Genomic DNA, 22025 nt, shown 5'->3' on the forward strand with positions numbered 1-22025 from the left:
TTTTATATTTAAATATATTTTGAATATTAAGATCTTTTAAACCATATTTATTTTACATCAAGAAACAAAATTTAAACAAACGAAAACTAAGTCTTAGTAAAAAGGTAATTGAATGTTACAAATGTTCCTCATTATTGCATAAACCAATACCAAAAAACATTCAGAAAACACAGATCTGAATAGCAGGATGTCAGAAATACCAGGCTAAAAGGAAATTAGATTAAGAATCAAGAATCAGGTGTTCATTAGAAATAGAAGAGAGGTTGTAATGTATCGCCTTGGTCTGTACATCTTGTAGTTCACTCCAGACCTCCAAACCAAATGTGAAAAATGATCCTCTTTGTAAATTACCTTCTTAGTATATTTATTCCTTTCGGCTGCAATGTGTTCAAAATGATATTTCGAACATTCACAATTCCAGCAAGTAGAAGTCTTTTCCGGAACCTAAGATTAATGTCAAAGCAATAGATATTAGAATGTCAATAGCTTTTGGGGGGCTGGCACCACAGATGCTAGGTAGCACTGCAGATTTCATCTATAGAATTTGGATACCCAAATCATTGTCTCATCTGTGGACCCCTAAGTAATTAAACACCTACCTTGTTCCAAGAGCTTTGGGATGTAGTTGCTAAACAATGACTTTCTGCTTAACTTTGTGTCAAAATAGTATTTTGTACCTATTCAATGCCTCATTTCAACTTCTGTTTCAATTCTATTTAAGATTCATAACAACCATCATTCTCAGGGATCTTAAGTGTGGGAAGCCCTTTTTTGGGGCAGGTCACTTTTTGCTCCTGCCTGTTTAATACAAGACACTGTCCAGATTTACAGTATTTTCTCTAGATGATTCTTATTATACTAGAAATGTCAATCAACAACTATTGTCCAGATCCTTGGACCTGCTCCTCCATTACCTCAGCATGCAAACCTGCCTTGTCTTTGTGATGAGCTACATGCATCTAAAGGACAGAGTGGTGCTAAGTTAAGTAGCTCAATGACTTAACCCAGTTGCTCTCCCTTTTTGGTAAGTCCTAATTTGAGTGTTTTTCTATTCTGAAAAATGCAGTTGTAAAAATGGCATTCTCCTATTCAAAAACATCTGGTGTGTTTTCAATGTCATAGTTGCTGACTTTAGAATAGAGACATGGTTACTGCTCTTACTTCTTTTAACCATGCCTAACATTATTAAGGGCTTGTCTTCACTATAGAGTTAACTCAAGTGTTGCTCCTTACTCAAGTCCTGTCCACAAACAAAAAAAGCTTAATCTGCATGTGCTGGCACTTCTACCTTGAGCTGGCAGGTCCATGGTAGGGTTTAGGCTAAAGATTGAGTAGCACTTGTCGGTTGTTAACACAACCACTGTGTTGCTTAAGTGTTACTGCAGCATGGCTGCTCTCACCTGACCTAGCTCAAAAAAAATAAGAGATAACTTGAGTTAACTCTTCAGTAAAGACAACCCTTCTTTCTTGTGCCTAACCCACAGAATAATTAACAAAGTTCTAATTAGTTAGTTACACTTGTGCAAACCCTGTGCATACTCAGGGAGGACAATGGATTGCACAAGTGTAACTGATAGCTCAAACAGTCCTTTAGAACCTTTGGTACTGATGATGATATGCAAGAAGGAAAATATGCAGCATGAGTTTGGAGGGCTAGCAATTTTCAAAAAGGTGATTTAAAAAAAAATCTCATAAATTGAGCACATTTGGTGGACTCAGTTGCAATATGTAAAACCTTGCAATACTGTTTTTAGAGTCACTTCAGACTAGAACAGCACTTTAATGAGTCTGATGAAGTTCCAAATCATTCCATCAGTCCTACTGTATGATCATGTTGGTTGGCTGAATTATATGCATCAGAAGGTCAGGATTAGTTTCTACTACTATAATACCAGTACTAAGGGTCTGATTACAAGCCCATTGAAGTCACTAATGAAGTGAAGACTCCCACTGATTTAAAAGGGCTTTGGTTCAGGCCCTTGGTTCCCATAGATTCTGGATTTCTTTCCTATCCTGTGTTTTTGATTTCTAAGTAATTCTCTTTTCTCCCAATCAAAATAAAACAGATCTCTAAAGCAGTCAGGTCATATGTTCTCTTCTAACTTTCCCCTTATAGAAAAGTTCTATAGTGTATAGGGATCAAAACCAAAACATATCTATGCACATAAATCTAAAACACTAATCACAGATAGATTTTGACACATTCATTTAGATATGAGGTTTTATAGAGATTCCATCTTTTAAAAAAAATGCATAGCAGAATGTCCTAGAGAATTCTTTTGAGTTTTAATTTGAGCAAACACATTATAAATAATTGTACATTTCTAAGTTCAACCTGCTTTCTGATTTTGACTTATTTTTGTGTACTGCAGTTCCCAATATCTGTGCATAATAAGCACAAGATAAAAAGAACTGAACTGGTGAGACAGCATAGAGGAACCCAATCCTGAATTAAAAAGAGCATTGCTGCTGCGTGCCAGTTATTGCAAGACATCAAAAAGGAGTGGGTTGCTAAGCACCTTGGTTTGCATGTTGAGTATTGCACTTTAGCCTCGTAGCCCGCCACCATTCCTGTTCTCTTCCCATATCCTCATATTTATATAACTTTGCAAGAGCTATACCAATTTATACCAGCTGAAGATTTGGCCCTATACATCTAATGTTACAAATTAAACAACCATGACATGCAACTTTCTATAAACTGTCAAGAATATACGTGTGTTTACAGGTGCTAAATACCTAATTGTATTAAACGTTATGTTAATGTAAAACTGACAGTGTCGTAGTTACCTAAAGCTTCATGATATTTAATTGTAACTCCTTATATATATACCCCAACACAATACTGGTCACTATTGGTCAAATTCACCACCCTTCACACAAAGACCAAATAAATAGATTTTGTATGAGAACTCTGCAGGAGTTTGAGGCTTTAATCTACCCCCCCAAACCATTAGTATTCTGAGCCATACATTGATCAAGTGGTCCTTATCTTGTGTCATAGACAATGCTAGCCTCTACACCAGCTGATTTGGACCCAGCATGAAGTGCCTCACATCCCCAGCATTTAGGTGATATAGAGGCTTCCCTCCCCAGCATAGCTTCTCCACTCACACCTCCCGATGTCTGCATACTGCCCACAGTTCAGAAGGCATTGATCCTGTTTTACTTAGCTGTACTAAGTTGACATATTACATACATATGTTATTGGAGAAAGAGATATTATAAGGTCTCATTTCAATAGTCCCCACTGTGTATGAAACAAGCAGAGTTGAGGCTACATGGTCAACCATAACATTTGCATTTCCTAACTGCTGAGTTCTAACTAGAGTAACTTTATCCTTGCACTAGTGTGGGGATTTTTTTGTTGTTTGTTTTGTATTAAATTACATTACCCTGAAGATGGGTTAAGACGGAAAGTGCGAGCTTCTAGTGTGAGGTCTCTCAGTCTCCCAGTTCACAAATTTCTTCTATCACTCACATGTTTCTTCTAGAAGTGATTCCGTTTGCTCCTCCTGGGGGACAGTTGCTTCTCCACTCAAAGATTTGCTTGTGTTTTGCTCACATCAGGTTCCACAGTGCAGCAGCTCTTTCATTTACTCAGCAGCACTTGCTGCTAGCTCATTTACTGTCTCACCCTACAATCTGCTTTCCTAAAGGCAGTAAGCTTTTGACTACTGATTGCTATATACTGTTAACAGCAAGTGTACCTCCTCTGCACTAATCACTCCACTCCCTTATCGTACCTGAGTTATTGTGCAATGTCTAGTTGTTTGTCTTTAGTAATTTAGGATTGGATCCTGCAAACTTCTACTTATGCAAATAGTTTCGTCATATGTGCATTCCTGTTGCCTTCAGTGGGGCTCCCTGCATGAGTGAGCATGTGCGTATAACTTGCCTAGTAATGAATGAAACTAAATTAGAAAATATGCCATTTTTATCCATTACAGAACTTTTGGATCAAACATGGCTTTCCTATCCCACTGCTTTCTTCTCTTGAGGACAATTTGAAATATTAAGTCTCTCAAATTGTTCAGAAACCAAAATGATTTAAGAGACCAATACTAGAATACATGAAAAAGATTCTCCCATGAACCCAATTTCCCTGGCCGATGTGTCCTAATACAGCAAAAGATCAATTCTTAAGAAAATATCATTTGACATCAGCTAAGCTCCTAGTACATATGTTCCCCAACATTTATTGTCTATGTCCATTCCACTATTCACAGTCCAATAGATTCAGGTAGAATATCTGGGGCCAAACCTGCAAGGTCTGTAGTGCCTCCCACCAGATAGGGATGAGCAAATAATTGATTTTTTGGTTCGGTGGTTGAACAGAAAAATGTAAAAGAATAAATATTTTAGTTAGTTTCAAACCTAAACTGGATTTAAAAAAATTTTTTGTAGAAACAAAAAAAATAAAAATAAAAATACTAATTTGAGTCAAACAAAATATTCTAAATATTGATTTGAATCAACATTGTCAAACAAGTTCATTTAGAAAAATTTTGGAAACAACCTTTTGACATTTCTGAAATTTTTCTTCCCAGTTTTTTTCAGCCAAAAATATTTGCCAAATTTTACCCAAAATGCAGATAAGTTTCAATGCCCCCCAAAATGCATTAGTTCTAACTAGAGTACTGTTGTGGCAGAACAAGGGACAGCCTTAGTTCCCTTTTCTTCAGAGTCCCCAGTAACTCCACAACAGCTCCCTTGCCTCAATACTTCCCCTCTTTGGGAATAGTTTATTATTAAAAGTCCTACACATAGTCCATAGTCTCACAAAACTGAGTGATTGGGCAACAAAATGGCAAATGAAATTTAATGTGGATAAATGTAAAGTAATGCACATTGGAAAAAATAACCCCAATTATACATACAATATGACAGGGGGCTAATTCAGCTACAACGAGTCAGGAAAAAAGTCTTGGCGTCATCGTGGATAGCTCTCTGAAGATGTCCACGCAGTGCGCAGAGGCGGTCAAAAAAGCAAACAGGATGTTAGGAATCATTAAAAAGAGGATAGAGAATAAGACTGAGAATATATTATTGCCCTTATATAAATCCATGGTATGCCCACATCTCGAATACTGTGTATAGATGTGGTCTCCTCACCTCAAAAAAGATATTCTAGCACTAGAAAAGGTTCAGAAAAGGGCAACTAAAATGATTAGGGGTTTGGAGAGGGTCCCATACAAGGAAAGATTCAAGAGGCTAGGCCTCTTCAGCCTGGAAAAGAGGAGACTAAGGGGGGATATGATAGAGATATATAAAATCATGAGTGATGTGGAGAAAGTGGATAAGGAAAAGTTAGTTACTTATTCCCATAATACAAGAACTAGGGGTCACCAAATGAAATTAATAGGTAGCAGGTTTAAAACAAATAAAAGGAAGTTCTTCTTCACATAGCACACAGTCAACCTGTGGAACTCCTTACCTGAGGAGGTTGTGAAGGCTGGGACTATAACAATGTTTAAAAGGGAACTGGATAAATTCATGGTGGCTAAGTCCATAAATGGCTCTTAGCCAGGAAGGGTAAAGAATGGTATCTCTAGCCTCTGTTCATCAGAGGATGGAGATGGATGGCAGGAGAGAGATCACTTGTCCATTGCCTGTTAGCTTCACTCCCTCTAGGGCACATTGCATTGGCCACTGTCAGTAGACAGATACTGGGCTAGATGGACCTTTGGTCTGACCCAGTACGGCCGTTCTTATGTTCTTATGTTCTTATTTCTCACACCCAGTTTATGCAGTCCTTAAAATCCCACAATCTTTACACTATTGTCAAAGCCAGGACTGGCTTCAGAGAAAATGGCATCCTGGGTGAACTTGCATTTTGGTGTATCAGCCCCCTCTGCCTCCCTAGAGTCCTCACCCAGCGCACCCCCATAACCCCTAACCCTCACTACCTCCCCAGATTCCTCATCCACCCTGCCCCTGTTGCCTCCCTAGGCTCCCCACTCATCCTCTCCATCCACCCCCTCTTGCCTTCAACCCCTGCTGCCTCCTCCAGTCCCACACCGATTGTCCCTGGACCTGCTGCCTCCTCTGGTCCCCCCACCCATCCCACACATCATCCCTGCTCCCCACTCATCCTCCCTGGCCCAAGATGCCTCCCTGGATCCCAGTGCTTAATTTGTAATGCAAGAGGTGCCAGGACTACAGCAAGAAGTCCCGAGGCTCGAGAAGTTCCTCTGGCCGCTGAGTGATGTGTAACTGACAAGGCAAGCCCAGAGGTGCTGGGGCTAACTGCCAAGCCTAGAGGTGCCAGGGCTCAGCCCTGGCAAGCCCTGGAACAAATTAAGCTCTGTGGGCTCTCCACTCATCCCCCCCTCACCCCCACTGCCTTCTCAGGGCTCCCTAACCCTCCACTGCCCCCAGGCCTCACTACTTCCCTTGCCCCATTGCCCTAAGCTCCCTTCCACAGCCTTGCAACTGAGGTCCACCCCAATCTTGCCTCTGGACCATGGCACTCCCTGACCATAGTGCCAAAGACAGTCACCCATTTGTGAGGCCAGCCCTGGACAAAGCATCTATCAGGCTCCAGCATCCTCCACCACAGGTGGGCTCTTCTTCAGTCCTCTCCTATCTTTCAACCAGGACCACGAGTGCTGAAACAATTTTTATAACTGGGATACTGAAAGTCATTAAACCAAACAGTAAACTCTGTATATAATGGAACCACTTCAAGCCAGGGAGTGCAGCAGCACCCCTCACACCCTTAGTTCCAGGACCTATGACCAGGACAGCCACCTCAGCCCTTCCAGGTGCATTGCAACCTGCTCTTCTCAGCAGGAACCATCACAGCCTCTCTGCTGGAGCTCATCCTCACCAGGGGAGCATCTCTCACCCTTCCTGTCCTTCAGCTCTCCCACATGGAGACATCAGTGGCAGGGGTGGCTCTAGGGATTTTGCTGCCCCAAGCACGGCAGGCAGGCGTGCCTGCGGGAGGTCTGAAGCCGCGGGACCAGTGGACCCTCAGCAGGCACATCTGCGGGAGGTCCGCCAAAGCCACGGGACCAGAGGATCCTCCGCAGGCAAGCCGTCGAAGGCAGCCTGCCTGCCTCCCTTGTGGTGACCAGCAGAGCGCCCCCCCCCCCCCCGGCTTTCTGCCCCAAGCACATGCTTGGCATGCTGGGGCCTGGAGCCGCTCCTGATCAGTGGATAAATATCTTCACTGTTCTCTCTGACATCAGCCCTCTCCGGCCCTCAGCTTTGGCTCTCCAGCTTAGAAGTCAGCAGGCAACTTCCTCTGCTGCTCTCTGGCCTTCAGCCATCTCCAGCCCTGGTTGGCCAGCCTTTGCTAAGAGGTATCAGCCAGCAAACCCCTCTGCTGCTCTTCTACCTTCAGCTTTCCCCCAGGGGCCTCCTGCAGCTTCTTTTTATAGTCTCCTGGCTCTCACCTGCCAATCTCTCACCCCCATGAAGCTCTCACCTGCCCTTCTCCAGACTGAACTCTCCACTTTCTCAGTCGATCCCCATTTTTATGGCTCAGATGCTATCCCTTGAAACTCAACTGGGAAGCAGCTGATGAGTCAAAAGGCCATTTCCACCCTGTAACAATGCATTTTTCGGTAAATTTACTATTCACCAAACATTCTCAACTGCCACTGAGGCAGGATTGAACCCTTAGATACATTAAATAAATACGCAAACATGTTGGAGTCTTTAGATAATATTAAGGATTCAATTGTGCCCATCCTTATGAAGGTACAAGTAGTGCAAGGTGCAATTCCAGGAGGAAATGTGACTAAATCATCTTGAATTCTTCTTGGTAATTCCTGTTGTAATGTTAGCCCCTCCTGCAAGGACTGTGGTTTAAAGACCACAAGTTTTCAGTAAGAATTCTAAACACTCAAGACAGCAGAGTCACCCTAACTTTACACTAAGGCGAGATGAGAATATGACTCTGAGGCTGCCAAGTTGTATAACCCCTTATTTGTGTCTCATCACTGGATATATAGACTCCACGTCATTAAAATGGGTTATGGTACCAGAGAATACACTCTCAGGATGTGGAAAGCTGTGAATGCACCCACTTATGCCAATGACTGAACTCACTGGACATTATGTCGTGATGGGTTCGGTCACAGAGACCCCCTTGGAACTGTCACCTGATGTGCTGAGATTACCCCTGAGCCTGTTCTCCTTGCTAGCCTGGGACTTCAGAACCCTGCCTTGTTGAACCATACATGCTAGCCTGTTGCAACATAGACCCAGGTCTGGTCCATGCCCTCAAAGCTGTAGGCTTTAAATGAAAACAGCTCAGCAGGCCACCTAGCTCCAGCACAGGGATGTACAGTTCCCAATGGGATCCAAACCCCAAATAAATCCATTTTACTCTGTATAAAGCTTATTCAGGATAAACTCATAAACTGTCCACCCTCTACAACACTGATAGAGAGATATGCACAGCTGTTTGCTCCCCCAGGTATTAATCACTTACTCTGGGTTCATTAATAAACAAATGTGATTTTATTAAGTATAAAATGTAGGATTTAAGTGGTTTCAAGTAATAAACAGACAGAACAAAGTAAGTTGCCAAGCAAAATAAAGCAAAAACACACAAGTCTAAGCCAAATACATTAGGAAACTGATTACAGATATCTCATCCTCAGAGATGTTCCAATAAGCTTCTTTCACAGACTAAAATCCTTCCTAGTCTGGGCCCAATCCTTTCCCCTGGTACAGTCCTTGTTATTTCCAGCAGACATCTTAGGTGGAAAGCAGGGGTGTTCTCATGATTGGCAGCCACCTCTGTCCTGCTTCACCCCTTTTTTATAGCTTTGGCACAAGGTGGGAATCTTTTGTCTCTCTGGGTCCCCACCCCTTCTTTTAAATGGAAGAGTACCAGATTTACAATGGATTCCAGTATCAGGTGACATGATCACATGTCCTGTGAGACCCCAGCTTCCATTCTTCCTGGGCTGGCCCACACATACACAGGAAGGTTTGTAAGTAAACAGAGCCATTTACAACCTATTGTCCTAGTCAATGGGAGCCATCAAGATTCTAAACCACCGTTAATGGCCCACCCTTCGATAATTACAATAGGACCTCAGAGTTATACTTCATATTTTTAGCTTCAGATACAAGAATGATACGTACATACAAATATATTCAGTAGGTTATAACCTTTGTTATGATACCTTACAAGAGACCTTCTGCATAAAGCATATTCAAGTTACCTCATATTCACATTCATAAGCGTATTTCCATAAAACATATGAAGTGCAACATCAAAATGTAATGGAGGAAACCCACATATTGGCCACAAGATAAATAAATGATAAGAAATCCAGCTAGATTCTACAGAGGAGACAAAGTTATGCTAAATAGGCTTCTCGCACACTTGCACTAGTCCAAAGAGCCACCCCTACTAATCCTAACTGCCAACTGTCTCAGCTGATTTACAAGCTAGGAGGAGAAAGAGGAGTATTTACTGCTGACTGTGCAAACTTGTTTTTCATAAATACTGAACCAAACTTTCTCAAACTACTAATGTAATTTAAAAGCCACATTAAGCTTAAAGAACAAAATACAATAAAAAAACATTACTGCCTACTAAAGTTCACAGGTAGCTGATAGTTTTTATAAAAGGGTGGCCGCTAATCATAGGCATAGTTTGACTTCTATATTTGAGGGGGAGGCACGAGCCACCGCTCCCCAGCAACCCCCCTCTGAAGGCAGTGCTGCCGCCAGCAGAAATTTAGAGCTGGGCAGCTAGAAAGTGGTGACTGCTGGCTAGGGTGTTCATGTGTTTGCGGCATGGGAGGATTATATTTTGAAGCCCACTCCCACCCAGTCCTGGATTGATTCTTGAATTTTTATCTTGCTCCTGCAATTATGGCAGCGGGTCCTGCAAGATCCATGGGATCCCAGTCCCACTGCAGGGCTCTACCTCACATTAGGAATTAAAGGTGCATAGAAAATGTTTTTTTTTTAAATCTGAATTGTAAACTATTGAAAAAAATCATTGTATATAGTTGGGGGGGACAACACCTCTGCATACCCTCCAAATCTACACTCCTGCTGCCAACAATAGCCTTTCCTGAAGTGGAAATGGCTATCTTGACTTGCAAGAAAAGGACCAAAATCTCTTTTGTAGTGACTAAATATAATCAAGAATCAGTTGACTTTTTTCCTTTTAGTTTGGTAAACAGACAAATTTAGCATATGATTAAAAACTATATGAGAACATGGAGAAGTAGGAATAATACATCAAGCTTTTTAGTCAAAAAAGACTTTACTCAGCAGATACAGTGTATGACACAACCCTAGAATGATCTTGGAATAGACTAGCTTGCTTCCTTCCGACCTATATAGCAGAAATCCAGCTCTCCATTGGAAACTTTCTAGTAATCACTTCTGTATGCCATTTGTAGAGGATACAATGAGGCTGAGTTGGATAAAATTCATTCTACTTTTTTCTCTCTTTCCCATCCTTGTTCAAGTAACTCCAGTCCAGTTTCCAGACTCAAAAACATGTCACAGAATGTATTTTTTCCCTCCATAAATTCTGTACTTTTTCATCTTCCTTAATATCAGAGTTCTGTTTCTAGATATCATATCAGCCTAGAACCCTGTGTCCAGCATACACATGGCTATGTATATTATTTAGCTGCCCAACTCAAGCCCATGTACATGGATTTGATCGGATCAAAAGTACTATGCCAGTTTATTTATAAACGCCACCACAGAAGCATATCTATCTCAAGTATTTCAAATGACTATCTCCAGTCCTTGAAACTCCAGTGTCACCAATATCCTTTTAACAGAAAATCAACAAAGACCAAGCAAAACTCCCCTTTGCCAAAATGAAAACAAAATTTGAGAGGGTTGAACTGCCCACACAAAGTCCAAGGGTAATATAAAAAGTCACAGATCAGCATCTTTTTCTTTTGATCCATCTCCTTTAGTATATATCTATTGACCAGTGTGAAGAAAATCTCTTTGCTTATGTATCAATATCCCTGACATCTGTTGAGTAAAAGTATGCAAAGACTGAACAAGTCTTTATCTATAATTTGCAAAAAGCACAGATTTTATGAATAATCTATAATATGGATATTTGCAAAAGTCACAAACCTCTTATTTTTATTTTTTGACAAAATATAAATTAAGAGAGAAATTCCTGGTTTAGCTACATTAAGATTCAAGAAGACAATCCAATTGAAGGCCCATGAACAGGTTATCAATATTACTTGTCAGCGCAAAAGGTTAATGTGTAGTTTGCCCTTAAGAGAATGTATAATTTCTGAATACATATTATCCTTGATACAAGAAGGCACTAGCCTGAAAATGGTCCAAATTAACAAAATTACCTTTGATGGTAAAGTAAATCTACCTGGCCACATGAGCACACAAATTATCATCTAGAGTTTTACACTTATGTTTAGTGGATGACAGAGGAAATACAAAGTCCCATTTAATTTTTACAGGAAAGGTGAGGCTGTTGTTCTAATAAAATGTTGTGGAATTCATATTCGTGAATTCCATCACTTTATTTTAAGCCTGTAGTGGTTACAGTAATGGACTTTACAGAAAATAATAGTAAAATAAATAATTAGTACAGTAATAATATAAACACTATGTTAAGAAAATGTCTTCAGTGTGGTTTGTGCTTATATTACATACCTCCCAACCTTTCCAACAGATAAGCAGGATTTGGTCACTGTCAATCCCTGTGGGCCCATCTGCACTGCAGCCCCTGGCTACAGTGCCTCTTTTACCATGTCCATGCCAAACTCAGCCACCACTTTCCAGCCCACGCAGGTGCAATGTCACTTCCCATCTCTGAGCTCCCTGCAACCATTGAACATGCCCAGGAGCAGCTGAAACCACTTCCCTCTCTAGCTCTGCCCCTGCCAATGATACGCACCATATGTACGGCTGTGGGTGCCACTGAATGCAGGAAAGGATCTACTTCAACTAGGACATGGAGTTTAGTTGGTCAAAGTGGGACAGTCCCATGGAACCCAGGACTGTTGGGAGGCATGCCATTATTAATTACTAATAATTATTACACATACTTCCAAAGAGTCTGGAGAAAGAGAGAGAGAGATGTATTCCAGAAGAGCCTCATTACAGTAATAGTAACAGTAGTAATTATTCCCTTCTGCTCTGACCAGACAGGAAAAGAGGTAATGACTAATAATAGTTGGAATAGTCCACCGTCTTTAGTGGGACACAACAAACTTCTAGTAAATGTCACTCATTTCACAATCTTCTCTTAAATTAAGTTTCAAATTTCCCCATGAAATCATAGTAACAAGTCATAAAACAGAGACTGGTGAACTAAAATTAATAAACCTGAGGTAAAATTCTTAGGATGCCCTTGTTGTCTTTTCTTATATGCAATTTTCCCATCCAAGAGATGGATCAGTCTGTCTGCTCCTGTTCTACTGCAGGCAGTGATCTTGGTGCCAGTCTACTAAAAGTCACTAAAATCCCATTACTTGTGATCAATTTGCAAGAGTTGGCAATGCTGCCTTCCCCTGGCTGCTCGGAGGGGACTCCCCTTACCCGCCTCCACCACCATGCTGTAGGAGCTGGCATCCAATCCCCTCTATTTCTCACTTCATCATTCTCTGCACCACAACTTCTCAGCTTCCCTCCTGCCCCACATCCCCCTGCATCATGTTGCTGCAACCCCTAAATCTGCCTCCGGCTCCCCCTACTGATCCCTTCCCCTCATTCTCTTCATTTACCTTTCAGTGGCTCTGCGCCTCCTCAGAGTCCATATCCCATCTAGCCCCCTAAACTGTACAGTGACAGCCATTTTGCCTGTAAGCATAGCTTCAATCTCATTGAAAACAGTGAGAGGTGACAGACAGCTTTATTAAGGGCAGCCTCACTTCTACAAGCGATAAACTGCAGGGGAGTGGTGGCAATCTTGCTGGCTTCAGCCCCATTGACAGTAATGGGAGATGGTAGCCATTTTGAATATGTGAAAATTCATGAGTTAGCAAGCTTTCCTCATGTTTTCACATGAAAAAATCACCCCAAAATTGCTAGAGTTGTGACAAAAATCACAAGAGCTGGCAATACTGCATCCTGTTAGTCACACATCATAACACTCTCAGAGAATCATATATTCACCCATATCCCCATCCACTCTGTAGACATTCACAGAGGCCCCAGTTCAGCAAAGCACTTAAACATACACTTAAATTTAAGTATGTACTTATGTCCCATTGACTGTAATGTTAAACATGAACTTAACTGCATTGCTGAATACAGAACAAAATCCAAAATCAGGGCTCATTCATCTAAACAGGCAAGATGGGAAAGGTCTAGTTTAAGTTTATCCACAGTCACAGTCTGGATATTTCCAAAGGTCCACATTCAAACCAGAAAAGTATAGGAAATGTAATATGTCTACCCCAATAAATATGGACTTCTCATAGAGTGGAATAGGAGGGATTCAAAATATTCCCAGCTGCTATTATATAAATCAAAGATACATGAAAATGGTACAGGTGCACAGTTAAGGTTTTCTGGACTGTCTTAATTGTGCATTTCCTATTTCCAGAAACTTGGAAGTTGAGTTTAACCTCATTAAATGGTCAAAAAGTCAGAAGATTTTCAGTGCAGGGCTCTAATAAAGATTCTTTTACCAAATTAATTATACAAACTTATTTCCATTTTACTGAAATTTTTGATCTGGGAATTTCACATAGAATTATATACCTTTGTCTAGCAGTTAGCTATGAATTTCTGCAGTTGACTATCTGAATCATAATTGAATTTTTAGAACTGTTAGACTAAGCTATTGATTGTGGGGAAGTTTCTGTTTTGTTTTGTTTTTTACAATGCAATGTACTGAGTTGCTTTCCATTGCCAGAAGTCAGCACCTGATGACAGGGTATAGATCACTCAACAATTGACCTGTTCTGTTCATTCTTTCTGAAGCATCTGGCACTGAAGACAGGATAGTGGGCTAGCCAGACCACTGGTCTCACACAGGATGACCATTCTTATGTTTTTATGCACTGAGTTATATTTCCTGGATTTTGTGCCATTCATTTGGTACATTTGTAATAGACCTGAACCTATAGTTTATTTACTGAATCCCAAGTCCTCTGCATCTTCATGGAACATGGGTAAATATTCTGAATACAGTAAAGATAGCCTTTTTGCAAAATGTCTTTAAAACCTTACTTCACATTAAACATTAAATGCATTGCACCACCAAGTTGTCTAATAAGAAGCGTATTGAGAATGTTGTGGCTGGATGGTGATTTCATCCACCCTTGAGACTAAGTCCCTCATGTGATACGTCTAATGCCAGCTTAGAATATTTAAGTCCACTGATAGGTTCCTAACCTGAATTTCCTTCCAATTATATTTAATCAAGTGCTTGTTGCCATGGCAGATTGGTGTGAAATTCTGTTCCTATTAAGTCAATGCCAAAACTTCCATGGACTTCAGCAGAACCAGGATTCTACCCTACTCACTTATGTACAAATTTAAAAACACAAGTTACATTATAAGTTACCACAGAAGGTACTCCAATGTCAAGTGTGAAATAGAGAGAACCACTGCTTCTGCCTCTAGAAATATTAGCAGTCATGTATTCTAGATGAAAAAGAAATAAGAACTTAAGGGGTGGGAAGAAAAATAAATCTTAAAAGGGAAATACAAATGGATCTTATTTAAACAAAGTTTTAAGGTGCTGATAATGATTTGTCAATGCTTAGTGTGAGTCTAGAATAAGGTGTCTATCAGGAACCAAGCTTTCTCATGTACTGGAAAAATCAAGAGAATTAATTTCAAGATTCTGAAATTAATTGATATTGGCTGTTGCTTACCCTGAGCAGGCTGCTAGTTCAACAGTACTATTTGCCTCGCTTTACATATATGTATGCTGAAGGAGAAAAAAAATCACATTACGCTGAGAGTGACTGCTGCCCTGAGGTTGAAGTAACTTTTAAGCCATTTTTCAACTCAATACTCTTTTTTTTAGAAATGTTTTGAGTTTTTGTAGAACTACAAATCTTCACGTCAGTATTCAGATCACTGCTTTCCCCCAATCACTGCTGCACCCATTTCTGGATTTAACAGTTTCTGTCTTATGCAGTGAACACTATGCCACTGGACACAGGTGTTAAAATAAAAAAGCCAGAGACTGTGCAAACTGACCATTTTTGTAAATAAATTCACAATATACACTACAAAGGGACATTCTGCATTACTTCCAAAATAGAATTGGTAAAATTTTGACAATTATGATACTGTGGATAGGACATAGTCTGAACTGAATAATGCTAGTAGCAATAAAATTCAGACAGTCTATGGACTAGCAAAGGAGATTGTCAATTCAGAATCATTGGCACAGTTTTCTTGCTTTCTAGTTTCAACAAAGGACTTTTGTCATTCTGCATTAAATAGTAAACTTAGCATTGAGTGAATATGGTTCTTATTGATTTTCGCAGTAGCAGAATCAGGTCCCTAGTTTTAAATTTTGTGGACTAAAGATATTGTTTGTTAGTATAAATTCTCAAGTTACTTTACCTGGTTTTGTGGCTTTCTGCAATTTCATTTTCATCTTGCAATTTTTTCTTAAGAGTCTCTTCGCTGCCAGCCATTCTGACAAGCTCTCCACAACAAATATGCTAAAAATTTATCTGGATCAGGCATAAATAAGCTACGGAGACCATTTAAGAAATGAACAGTAACAGGATACTTGTTCAAATAAAGACGTAATGCAGGAGGAGGAGACTAAAACTTCATTTCTCTCTGATTTTAACATGCTTGAAACGTTTCAGTGCCTGCCAGTTGCTTACTGTTAAAACTTTTCTTTTTTTATACAGTTTTCTGTAATTATACGTGAGAAGAATTTCAATGAGACCATAGTTCTTTAAGATGCAAATTTTCTCTTTTGCTAGGATATCTAACCAATCAGTTCACAGCTTACAACAACTGAAGCAATTCTTATTAATTCTAGTTTCAAAATAGAGCATCCAAGTAAACTATTTTCTCCAGAAAATGCAGATTAATTAAATTAGGATATGACTCTGACTTTCAAGTCAATCAGACATAAGAAACCCTTTCCTGTAAGTGGCAGAGTGCCAACAGCTCCCTTTTACTTCAATTCACAGGACCAGGCCTACCATATATATTGAAAAGGATTCTATTCATCACTAAACTAACATCCCGCCAGAATTTAAGAAAACTGTGTTTGGCCACTTGGTGAATAAATGTATATTGACCCTTTCCTAAATTTATATTATCTCCTTTGCTAAAAGTGTATTATTCCTGTAATACATCCCCAGCACATTGACAATGCAGCACAGTATTCAGCATCATTCTATCAAGTGCCATTTGAAATGGGTGGCGGGAGAGAAAACCTTGGAGGTGGGTCCCAAGATGTCTCATCCTAACCACCCCCAGAAATTTGTTTGAAAACATGTAATAGCACAATATAAAACATTACAAAGGCAAAAAAGTGTACATTTATGGGGCCCAGGATTCAGAAATAAGTATTTTTGTCCAGAGTGATTAAAATCCGTCAGTGCCAGAGAAATCTCCCTACTTCTTCCTTCAGTTTGGTGACCGTTTTCAAAAGGGCTCCTGTAGGGCACTAGAAAGCCCACTTAAGTTTATTACTGGTTTTCCTAAGCATTACAAGGAAAACGTACATAACCCTGGGCTGAAACCTTATGTGTTAGTTTCAGCTTGGATAATTTTTATTGTAGAATGTAACAAAGCAGCAGGTCATTGCAGACTAAGTGGGCCCTTTGCTTTTGATTGTGGGTGTTCAGCTTATTAGAATCCCAGAGTCAAGAGGAATAAATTCCAGACATTTTTTCCCCTCTAAGCGTAATTTTTTCTTCCTCTTATCACCTAAAATTTCTTATCTTCTATGGGAAGTGAAGGAGTCCTGCTAGCTGGAGGATCACTGGCTTCTATGGGTGTCTGCTGTCTGTAGTTTTGAGTAGTCCAATGACAGGAGTGGACCTCATAGAGGGAGCATAAGTTCTGATTAGAATGCTCTGAAACTAGTCCTCTGAATGAGTGCTAAATTAAAAAAAAGAAAAAAAAGCCACCTCAGAGATCTGGTCTTTAAAATATTTTATTTTCTTCGGGTCAGAAGAATAACAGGGAAAACTTGATAAGCATCCCCAAATTAAAAGGAAAATACTGTACTTGGGAAGGAAGCTAAGGGCTTAGTGAGTGGCGAGGGTGAAAGGAACCACAGACTTGTCAAATACTTGTTCTTTTCCCAAGCTCAAGCCGTGAGAAGCACAGTGACAAAGGTAGCTAAACCACTACAGTAGAGAGGATTTGTCTGTTTGTTTATTTGTTTGAGAGGTATTTGGTAGAGAAAACTTGTTTTTCTATGGGAAATATAATTGGACTGTATAGCTTTATAGTAACCTCTGCAAATTTCTTGCAGTCTCCAGCTAGAGAGGGACCTATGTCAGAATTGCCAGGCAGGCAGCTGAGGCAGGAACAGATATAAGATGGAACAGGCTGGATAGCATGGGAAAAGGAACAGGCTAGAGAGTAAGAGCAGGCTGAAGCATCAGCAATGGTGCAGAGCAGTCTGTCAAAATTGCTAGGCAATATGAGTACTCCCAGCCAAGTAGCAGGGTGGATTTGATTTAAATCATGATTTAAATGACTAGTCAGGAAGACTTAATTTAATCATGGATTTCTACATAAAAGTGCATTCTTGTTGGTTGTTATAATCTTAATACATATTCTTCACAACTCAGAGATAGATGTAGGTTTCATTTTTAGAAAGTACACACTATACATTTTTAAGTGATTTATTTTGAACACTTTTCAGATTAGTTTTACAGCTATATTAGAAAATAAATTATTGTTTTGTTATTTTATTTACCAAAGGTAACTGAAGCAGATATTTATGAAGTCATTAGGAGGTGAACTATCTCCAATTCAACAGGTTAATCAGTAATATTTGGAGGATTTTCTTGCTATGCTGTATTAGGAGGAGAACATCACCAGACAGACATTTAAATTGTTTTATTTAACAAAAACAATAATGTTATGTATTCTGGATTTTTTTCTTCAACAGCAAACATATAACATTTTAACAAAACAAGTACATAATTTTTTGAATTTAGTTAAACATTCAAGTTTTTTAAAATCAGGTTTGTTTTTGTTAAAATTGTTTTAAACTAAAATAGTTAAATGAAATTTAAAAAAAAATTAAATTGACTATGTCAGCCAGGTCAACATGAGAAACTTAAAATATTGGCTTCTGCAGCTAACTCAGTTATCTTCATCTTCATTTTCCTTTTTGTTCATAATCTGGAAAAGAAAAACAGGCTTTCCTGCTTTTTCAGGTCCCAAATGATTTCTCAATTTGGAATGAATTACTCCAAAGGAAGAAAATATCTTTCCACACTGGCAGAAGAAGCTACTGCTGTTAAAAGTGAGATTATCATTTTAACAGTCTCTGAATCCAAGTGCTTAAATGATTTCCACCAGTCCACTGGTGTGACTTTCTTTAAAACATCATTAGCAAACATATATTTCTTGAATGGTTCATCCTTAGCTCTGAAGTTTAATATAATTGGCATTATGGAGGGATGATTGCTGAATGTCCATGTCATAGCCAACTCCTCTTCTTCAGCAGTTAAGGTTTGACCCTGATACCGAGTAGTATTGAGAATATTTGCAAGAAAATGAGCTGGAGATATTGCTTGTCCCATTCGTTTTTTTAATGCTTGTAATTTAACTCTGTCATTGCATATTTTTCTTTTTAAGATCTCATTCAGTTCCCTCCAAATTTCAACAGTGTCAGCAATAAAACAGAATACTTAGCATGCGTTCAACATTTCTGTTATGCCCAATGTGGAGAACTTTGGCTGTGACAGTGCCATCTATTTTTTTCACGATTTTGTTCACAAACTGTCATCAGATTAGGCCAGTTCTTGATATACTGCTCAAAACAGTCCACTAGTGACTTGCATCGCACGTCTTACAGGAGAGTTATCTTAGTTCCTCCCACTTTTTTCAGAGCAGCTGCTGCAAAGTGGTTGTTAGGGAAGTATTTTGCAATTTCAGCAACATTAGCCTTTATTTCTGGAACACTGAAGTCTTTGGCTAGGAGATGCATCAAATGAGCACTGCAACCGTATGTTATTAGCTTGGGACTCTCTTCACTCTCTTCTAAATTTCTTCTCATCTTGGATATATTTGCAGCATTGTCTGTGACCAAGCTGCATACTAGACATTTGAAATTTTTTTTCACAGTTCGTTACAGCTTTTACTGCTACTTCTTTTAAGTATTCTTCTGTGTGTGCATTTCCTGATGTATCAATTGTTTCTGTAAGGAAGACATTCCCTTCTTATGTTATTACACAAGCACATACAACAAGATCATTGTGGACATTGCTCCACCTATCAAGACTAAGGTTAACAATTTCACCCTCATAGACTCATAGACTCTAGGACTGGAAGGGACCTCGAGAGGTCATCGAATCCAGTCCCCTGCCCTCATGGCAGGACCAAATACTGTCTAGACCATCTCTAATAGACATTTATCTAACCTACTCTTAAATATCTCCAGAGATGGAGATTCCACAACTTCCCTAGGCAATCTATTCCAGTGTTTAACTACCCTGACAGTTAGGAACTTTTTCCTAATGTCCAACCTAAATCTCCCTTGCTGCAGTTTAAGCCCATTGCTTCTTGTTCTATCATTGGATGCTAAGGTGAACAAGTTTTCTCCCTCCTCCTGATGACACCCTTTTAGATACCCGAAAACTGCTATCATGTCCCCTCTCAGTCTTCTCTTTTCCAAACTAAACAAACCCAATTCTTTCAGCCTTCCTTCATAGGTCATGTTCTCAAGACCTTTAATCATTCTTGTTGCTCTTCTCTGGACCCTCTCCAATTTCTCCACATCTTTCTTGAAATGCGGTGCCCAGAACTGGACACAATACTCCAGTTGAGGCCTAACCAGCGCAGAGTAAAGCAGAAGAATGACTTCTCGTGTCTTGTTTACAACACACCTCTTAATGCATCCCAGAATTACATTTGCTTTTTTTGCAACAGTATCACATTGTTGACTCATATTAAGCTTGTGGTCCACTATGACCCCTAGGTCTCTTTCTGCCATACTCCTTCCTAGACATCTCTTCCCATTCTGTATGTGTGAAACTGATTGTTCCTTCCTAAGTGGAGCACTTTGCATTTATCTTTATTGAACTTCATCCTGTTTACCTCAGACCATTTCTCCAATTTGTCCAGATCATATTGAATTTTGACCTTGTCCTCCAAAGCAGTTGCAATCCCTCCCAGTTTGGTATCGTCCGCAAACTTAATAAGCGTACTTTCTATGCCAACATCTAAATCGTTGATGAAGATATTGAACAGAGCCGGTCCCAAAACAGACCCCTGCGGAACCCAGGAACCCTCTAGACCTTTTGCTCACTGCTCAATTTCTCTTTCATACACTTTATCCAGAAATTTGCCTGCGACATTTGCTGTGTTGGGTGGACTGTATCCTGGTCTTAATGACTGAACCATGTTAATGAAGTGTAGGTTCTCAATCATACGGAAAGGAGAGTGTGTTGCATAAACAAATGGGGCAATTTTTTCATCAGTTATCTCTTTTTGTAATCTGCTGGTTCTTATCACAAACTTATCTATGGTTGTTTCTGGATGATGGAGATTTTTTTTTCTTTTTGCTACAGGTGATATACTGTGGCTATGTGACATATATGATGTGACTGAAACACAATCATTGGCAGATAACTCTGAAACTATAAAAAATGATGATGATCTTGAAGGCGGATAGTCTTCAGAATCCTGTATGTTGAGGATGGATTCTCCTAAACAAAATAAGTCAATGCAGTTATTTAATTATTATTACCATACTGCTCATTTAGTATTACTTATTGTATTCACTGACACTCAGTACTACTTTAAAGGTGAAATTATAAAAGGAAGATCTGACTATTTCAGCTATTTTTTTTATCACAACTGCATCTAAAATGGTAGCTCCATAGAGTAACAACTACATTTTTTGCTCAAACATGAGAATTCAAGAATAGTCCAGAAGGAAGACAAGCAGTCCTTAAGGAAGAAGTATGAAATAAAAAAAGTGTACCAACCTGAAGATCCTGCATGTTCAGACATGTTCCTTTCATCATCTTCAATGCAGCTTCCTCCTGAGAAGGAACACTTCCCATGATGTTATTTCATTTGGGCAACCAGGCCTTGCATTTCTTTGTTGCACTGTTTGCATTTTGCACACATGCCTGTCTTATCCACAAGTAGAGGAACTTCATTAAAATATTCCCAAACTGGGTCTCTTTTACAGCCTGCTGCCATTATAGGTTTTCCCTTCAAGTGAGAGAATGGTATGATAGATCTCAAATCAATGAAGGCTACACTCAGAAAGACCTCAAGACTTCTGGAATATGCTGCTCAAACAGTTTCACTTTTGTTTCTACTGCCTGTCCCTTCTTTCTCACATTTATTTCCATACTTCATCTCCTTGTCCAGATCTATTCTATCCCCAACAATCTTCTAGTCATTGAACTTTTAGAAACTTTGCACTTTTAGAGAGAGGTACACAAATTTGCAGAGGGACAATAGGGTTGAGGTCTGTTATTTCTCACCTCTATATATTATTTATTTATTTATTAAAAACATTTTTGCTGTTAACAAGCATGTTATCTCTGGAGACACAAATCCACAGTTTTAGAACTGCAAAACTAAGTATCTCTGATGGTAGCTTCTAGACTGAGCAACTGAATCCTATTGGGTAGACATAAAGATTAACCTAAAATAATCTATACAGAAGCCCCTGAAGCCCCATAAAATTGAGTCCCTAATCCATGAACTATTGGAATTCATTTACAAAACTTTTCTTAAACATTACACTAATATATTGTCTCATACTATAGAATTAGAATTTATAATCCCTATTCCATAATGAGATATCTTTGAGCTATAACGTATCTTAATAAAAAATATCTTTAGATAGGTGTTTTTGCTTAAAAAGCATTTTATCAAAAAATCTGATTTAAATAAAAAAA

General features: G+C 39.3%; 1 protein-coding gene across 4 annotated transcripts in view; it reads right to left on the reverse strand.

Annotated features, from left to right (window-relative positions):
- ACSBG1 (acyl-CoA synthetase bubblegum family member 1) overlaps positions 1-22025 on the reverse strand; it is a 124213-nt gene that overhangs the window by 80384 nt on the left and 21804 nt on the right. Inside the window, exons 1-2 of one of the 4 annotated variants that reach the window (XM_030576694.1) lie at positions 3482-3704; positions 352-444 (exon numbers count right to left, since the gene is read on the reverse strand). The exons of 1 other annotated variant lie outside the window; for it this stretch is intronic. In XM_030576694.1, the coding sequence (XP_030432554.1) occupies positions 352-444; positions 3482-3483 (95 nt within the window). In that variant the 5' untranslated portion in view covers positions 3484-3704. Of the gene's footprint in view, positions 1-351; positions 445-3481; positions 3705-15516; positions 15761-22025 lie in introns of those variants that run through there. 2 more of the 4 variants (XM_030576695.1, XM_030576698.1) reach the window with 2 other exon arrangements.

Source organism: Gopherus evgoodei, chromosome 10, assembly GCF_007399415.2.
Source record: "Gopherus evgoodei ecotype Sinaloan lineage chromosome 10, rGopEvg1_v1.p, whole genome shotgun sequence".
NCBI classification, from domain to species: Eukaryota; Metazoa; Chordata; order Testudines; family Testudinidae; genus Gopherus; species Gopherus evgoodei.